The sequence below is a fragment of the Muntiacus reevesi genome, chromosome 2 (assembly GCF_963930625.1).
Source record: "Muntiacus reevesi chromosome 2, mMunRee1.1, whole genome shotgun sequence".
NCBI lineage: Eukaryota > Metazoa > Chordata > Mammalia > Artiodactyla > Cervidae > Muntiacus > Muntiacus reevesi.
The window spans coordinates 76,418,598-76,424,936 of record NC_089250.1 but is presented as its reverse complement, the minus strand read 5'-3'; the positions used below and the strand labels follow the sequence as shown (position 1 = coordinate 76,424,936).

At 58.0% G+C, this 6,339-nt stretch overlaps 1 protein-coding gene across 5 annotated transcripts in view; it reads right to left on the bottom strand.

The window, feature by feature from the left end:
- Positions 1-644: 644 nt before the first annotated feature.
- The window catches only part of BCAS4 (breast carcinoma amplified sequence 4), a 56,267-nt gene continuing 50,572 nt past the window's right edge, over positions 645-6,339 (bottom strand). For 3 of the 5 annotated variants that reach the window (XM_065922179.1, XM_065922178.1, XM_065922175.1), the window contains one exon: positions 654-1,220. In XM_065922179.1, the coding sequence (XP_065778251.1) occupies positions 1,098-1,220 (123 nt within the window). In that variant the 3' untranslated portion in view covers positions 654-1,097. Of the gene's footprint in view, positions 1,221-6,339 lie in introns of all 5 variants that reach the window. The other 2 variants (XM_065922177.1, XM_065922176.1) reach the window with 2 other exon arrangements.

Below are 6,339 nucleotides of genomic sequence, written 5' to 3'. Positions count from 1 at the left end.
CAGATGGGGTGAGGGTCAGGCAGATGTGTTCATGTGTGAAAGTTCAGTGACCTCAACACTGGATTTATACTTCAATAATGGATAATAAGGTCTCAATGTTTTAAAGTAAGTTTACAAAAATTATCTGTATACAAAAACACTGGCTCTACATGAAACAAGGGCTTCACTTAATATCTTTTCATTTAAAAAAGTATCCTAAAATTGACAAGGCTCAACTTTTTTTTTTTTTTTTTTTGGCCTTGCTACTACTGCTCTCTTGCCTGATTAATGATGTCAGATTTCCTTGAAATTGGAATGCAGTTCTGTAGTACAGGGGGGGTGTGTGTGTGTTGAAATCTGAATGCAGGTCTGCAGAACAGGGTGTGTGTGTGTGTTCTCAGCTCTGGGAAAGATTCCAGAAACTAGAAGCAGCCATCACCAAAGTGAGGAACCCAACGTTTCAGGACCATAGCTCAAAACCCACCTACATGAGGAGAAATTAAAGCAAACACCGCTTGGGAGAGCAGGAAATCACACCGCTCAGGAAATCCTAAAGGTCTCGGCATTCTGCTGGGCATCTGCAGGCCAGATCCGTGCGCTCCCCTCAGGCGAGGGGCTTTAGAACAAGCAGCTTCTGAGGACCTGGCTTGACTCGGTGGCACAAGCACCTATCAAGGAAACATTCACACCAGGTGACCTCTTGACACTTTATTGAGATGGTTCACAGGGCCAGTGGGCACTGGGGTTCAGACAAACCAGCCAATACAGATGGACCTGGAGCCATGCACCCTGGTGACACCTCCCAAGACCCCCACAATTCCTGTGCAAAGATATCCATGTCCCCACAGCCCGTAACCTGGGGTGACCAGCTATCCCCAGGGGTGACCACCTCGTCCAGACCACCAAGCAGGCCACAGCTGGTGGAGGAGGCCTTCCCAGCTCATCACTGAGGCACTTCCCACCCCCTGGGTCCCAAGTGCTTCTCCAAACCCCATGCACCCCCGTGAAGTAAGGGGGAAAACTCAGAAAACGAATCCACAACAATAAAAGAAAAGAAGAAAACCACATCTGCTCTGCACACAGATTTCACTTCCCCACGGATGGCAGGACCGAAGCGCTCACAGACGCCTTTGACAGCTGGGGGCTCGGGGCATCACCTCCCCCACGTCCACGGGAAAATAGTCCTCCGTTCTGTACAACGCGGGCAGCTCGAACGTCGGGGCCACCGGTGCCCACCGCTTCTGGAAGGACAGAAAACCAGGTGCCCGGTCAGTCACGTGAAGCCACTTGTTCTGAGAGCCAAGAACTCCAGTCGCAGTTCACCCCGCAGGGGGGTGGTCCAGGCGAGCAGAGTCCATGATTCTTCACCAAGAATCATAGTGAAGAATGAAGGTCAATGTCACACGGCCTGTGACAGCCAAAGCCAGCCCGTCTGACACCTGATGGGGACCGGCAGGGCTGGTCCGTGTGCGCAGAGCTCTGCAGTGTTTGAGAGCACAGGTGGAACAAGGGTCTGGGAGGATGGCTGAGAACGCAGGTGCACCTCGGGCCACCGAATGCCAGGAAGGGGCACTTAGACCCGCAGCAGCGGCAGTCTAGACCGCGCCACAGGCCGCCGCTGGGGGATCTGGGGTCGGCGATGGTTCTGTGAGCGCCGGTCTGTGCTCCTGAAGACCGGGCCATATGCGTGTTTTTTTTTTTTTAATTGAACCATTTAAAGAAGGGCTTACTTATGTCTCCTGTGGGTTTTTGTGGCAGGGAGATTGAGGAGGGGAGATTTTCCATCAAGCAATGGTCTCCAAGCTCTCCTAACCCTACAGGTTACACAGGCATCTCTGGGTCAAACGGTTTCACAGAGGACCGCCCCAAATAGTGCTTCTCAAACGTGGCTGCACAGGGGGCCCCCTGCGGGAGTAAGGGATGCTTATGCCCAGGCCCCGCCCCCAGAGCCTGACGTCATCGGTCTGGGGTGCGTTCCAGGCACGTGAGTATTTCAACGCTCTCAGGTGAGTCTCAGAGCCGGGGCTGATCCCGTGACCTGCTCGGAGGAGGGGAGGTCTGCAAGGCTCCCAGGTGGACCCGGCAGGCAGATACGGGCAGTAATGTGGGGGTCCAGGGGGCAGAAGGAGGAAGCTCTGCACGTCTCCACCTGGGCTCCCTCTGACCACCCCCACCCGCAGCTCCCTCTGCTGTGTGATCTACAGGCCACCTCCGCACCCCGCCACCGCCCCCACCCCACCCCCGGGCCATAGCTCCGCCCCCGGGCCATAGCTCTGCCCCCAGACCCCAGGCTAGCTCAGCCCCCGGGTCCAGCTCCGCCCCTAGGTCCTAGCTCCGCCCCTAGGTCCTAGCTCCGCCCCCGGGCCCCATCTCTGCGCCAGCCTTCAGCGGCCGCCACAGGTGCCAGCACGTGGTGTGGGGCTCCGGCCCACGGTTAATAACAACTCCCCCAAAGCGCAGACCCCCATGAGCCCCACGCTGCCCTGCGTGTGCCCTCGCCTGCCCCATGCTTGTCCCCGCAGCAACACCGGGACCGCCCTCCCCACTGTGGCGGGGGCGGGGGCGACGAAGCCCAGGAAGGTGCCTTCCCCCCCCAACTCCGAGCACCTGTCCCCGCAACTCCCACCTTACATGCGCTCGCACCCGGCCACGGGCACCACTGCGAAGAGGACGCAGCCCGTCATCAGGGGCCCCTGCCTACCGCAGACAAGGGAGCCACCGGGAACGCACCCCCAACGTGTGACGGGGAATACGGGAGGTGGCGCCGGGGCCTCGGAGCCCAGCTTCTGCAGGGGTCAGAGGTTCCCAGGAGCTGAGGACCTAGGAGGGGCTGTGTGGGTCGGCGGGAAGAGTGGTGGCCAGGCTGCAGACACCCGTGGCCGTGCAGACAGCGCTGGGGGGGTGTGCTGGGCAACGGGCACCAAGCTGGGTCCGTCTGGAGTCGCCGGGTCAGCGTGTGGACAGGAAGCTGTAAACCAGATGACATGGGCTCTTGGAGGTCGTACCAAGAACTTTATCCTGAGAGATCAGGAGGGAGACGGGGAGCAGGGAGTGTGTGTAATGAGCTGTGTTTTAGAAAGAGCAGAGACCAGACTGGAGGGGAAAGAGGGGACCAGAGCAGAAGCTGTTGAAGGCAGGCGCCCCTTCAAGGTGAGAGTGGCCGGATTTGGGGTGAGAGAGCACAGACTCTAATGTCTGAGCCCTGAACTCCCCACTCCCCACCAGAGCCTGTCTCTGCTGCAGAAAGAAACCACCAAAGAATACCTTATCTACCTTATTTCAGATAAGGTAGAATGCACCCGGGGTCCAGGGACTGCATACCTCCCGGAGTCACCACCACCCACATCTGGAAAGCTGGGACAACCAAGCAAGTCACCTTGGCCAAGGCTCTGCCTCATAAAAGCGAACATTTAACCAGCAGACACCGGGTCAGCTGCTCCGGGCTCAGCCCGCTTGGCAGGGGTGGAGGTGGGGGGGCGGCGGGTACTTGGGACACACTCACCCCCTTCTCCCCGCATCTTCCTAGGCTGCCCCCCACCCCTGCGAGTGGACTGGAGTCCTCCCACAGCACCACAGCCAAAACACAGCTGGGAAAGGAGCCCCACGATCGTCTCACAGCCTGAAGGATGCCGTCCGTGGATAACCCATCATTTTAGATTATCCTCACCCTCTTTCTCCTGAGATCTGACTGCTGTAGTATCTAGAAAATGCAACAGGCAAGTAATGACAGTTCAAAGACCAGCTCCCTTGTCCTGACAGATGGCCTGGGGGTTAAAGTGTACCTTTCGCTCCTGATCTGGGGACATAGCGAAAGGGGCCAGGCCAGAGCTGGTGTCCCTGTCCTGGGGATGCTGGGCCTCTTGACCCACTGTTCTTTTTGTACTTTTAAGAATATTTATTTATTTATTGTATGTATCTGGCTGCACTGGGTCTTAGTTGCCGCAAGCGAGATCTTCAGTTGTAGCCTGTGAACTCTTAGTTGTGGCACGTGGGATCTAGTTCACTGACCAGGGATCGAACCCCAGCCCCCTTGCACTGGGAGCTTGGAGTCTTAGGCAGTGGACCACCAGGGAAGTCCGTGTTCTTTCTGAAATGGTTCTCCCAACGGGGATGGGGCTTCTGCCTCCTCTTTCAAGGAGACAGGCTCCAGGAAAAAGGAGAAAATTCATATAACGATGAAGGAGCCAAGAAGGAGTCCTGAGAGTCTCCGAGCAACTTTAGATATAATTGTATCTTTAGTGCCAGCAAGGTCTAGTGCAAAAAGCGGTGGCACTTTTGCTGGTGATGGAGCGGAACTGTTCCTCCTGCGTTCAGACTCAAGGGGGAGGGGAACACCCGGAGAGTGAGCCTTCTGCCAGCACTGTGGATTATTAGAGTGGTCACGTGTGTGCTCGCAAGAGGAAGCCTCTCACCCGGACCCCACAGGGACTCATGAGGATGAGACATCCCAGATGAACTTGCTCCCCTTTTCTGTGGGGGCCCCCAGCCTGGGAGATGGTGAGAGACACCCCGGAGGCCGGTTTGCCCCTCCACCCTGGCCCTGGGCCCAGCCCCTAACAACTTCTGGGACACATGGGAAATTTGTGGGAAAATGACTCACAGCTCGTCGGAGCTCTGGGCCTGCAGTCAGCCTAGAGGGGGTGCCCTGAGCTGAGCTGGGGGCTCCGAACATGGCCGCTTCAGCCCTCCATGCTGCTCTTGGAGAGCGGGTGGACATGGGATGCTAGCTCAGTCTGTTCAGCCTCCATGTCCTGCGCGGTATCAGTACCTTGATGATCTTGAGGGGTCCCCAGTGTCAGCTCCCCATCCCCGCTGCCCTCCCCACCCCCCACCCCCAGCTGAAGGAGGGGTGAGAGGATGCCTGACCCACCCGGGCCGTGAACAGGTGACCCAGGCTCATCCAGTTGAGAAACAGGCTTGGGGCTCTGGCTACTGGGGGAGGCATGCTTTCTGCTCCCATTGGCCCTTCGCAGGTTTGTGCGAGGACGGGCCACAAGCCTGGGGGTCCCTTCTGCCACCACACTGGAGGGCCTGCCCGAGAAAGACGCCAACACAGGGGAGCAGAGCTGGGAGGGGAAGCAACGCAGAATCCTAACAGGATCCTTGGAGCACCTGAACCGCATTTTGCCCAAGGTTAGAGCTAACTAGTCAGTGTTGGGCTCCCCTGGTGGCCCAGACAGTGAAGAATCCGCCTGTAATGCAGAAGACCGGGGTTCCGTCCCTGGGTCGGGAAGATCCCCTGGAGACGGAAATGGCAACCCACTCCAGTGTTCTCGCCTGGAGAATCCCATGCACAGAGGAGCCTGGTGGTCTACAGTCCACGGGGTCGCCAAGAGCCAGACACGACTGAGCGACAGACACACACTTAGTGTTACCTTGGGACTTTCTCTGTTCATAAGACCACAGGATTCTCTTCTTTTCTTAAGCCAGGGTGACCTGAGCAGTTGTCACTTGCAACCAAGCATCCTGCCTAAAGCAAATAATATATTTACAGGAGTGCGGGCAAACACCTGGAAACCAGAGGCGAAAGTGACAGCCGGGCACTCCAGATGCCATCAGGCTGAGCAGGACCACACCCTGCAGGCCAGGCCCCAGTCCCGGGCCCCCCCCAGGATGCCAAGGAAACCCAGCCCTCTCATGCCCATGCTTTCTTGGATTCTCAGGACAGACCTGCAACAGGAGGGGCGGCCCCCAACTCAGAGGTCACCTGAGCCAGGCAACCACGGAGCTGGGGTCCACTCAGGCCTCTCCAGCTCCAGGTCACCCCTGCCCCTTGGCCCATAAGGCTTCAGCCTCAAACCCAAATCCTGCAGAATCTCGGAGGGGACTTCTGAGAGCATCCCGGCCCAGCCCTGGCCTGCAGCTGTTACTAAGATGCTTCTCCAGGAGCGGCCAGGTTCGCAAGGAGGACTGTTCACCTCCCTGAGGCTTCGTCCCCCTCCCCCCAGCCTGCGGGCGGGAAGGTTCCACCAGGGGGGAGCCGGATGGGAGGAAACCTGAAACCACAGGTCCAGGGCCCTGCCACCCTCCCCCGGCCACCCACCCCCACCAGCCCGCGCCCCCAGCTGGAGGAGGGCCTCTGGAGCTGGGGCGCCGGGCCTAGCAGGCCCTCCTGGGTCTGCCCAGCCTCCCACGTCTTCCTCACTTCCACCCCGGACCCCCGAGTTCCCAAACCCGCAGCCCACACAGCAGACGTGTGTGTGTATGTGTGTGTGTGTATGTGCGCGCGCGCTTGGTTGGCTGCATGATTTTTAAAAACTGGAATTAATTTCAAATATGTTGAAAAAAATCAGATTTCTCAGAAAAACCAGCCTGCCAGCTAGCTTCTCTTGGAAAATCAGATGATCTGGAAGCTCCCGG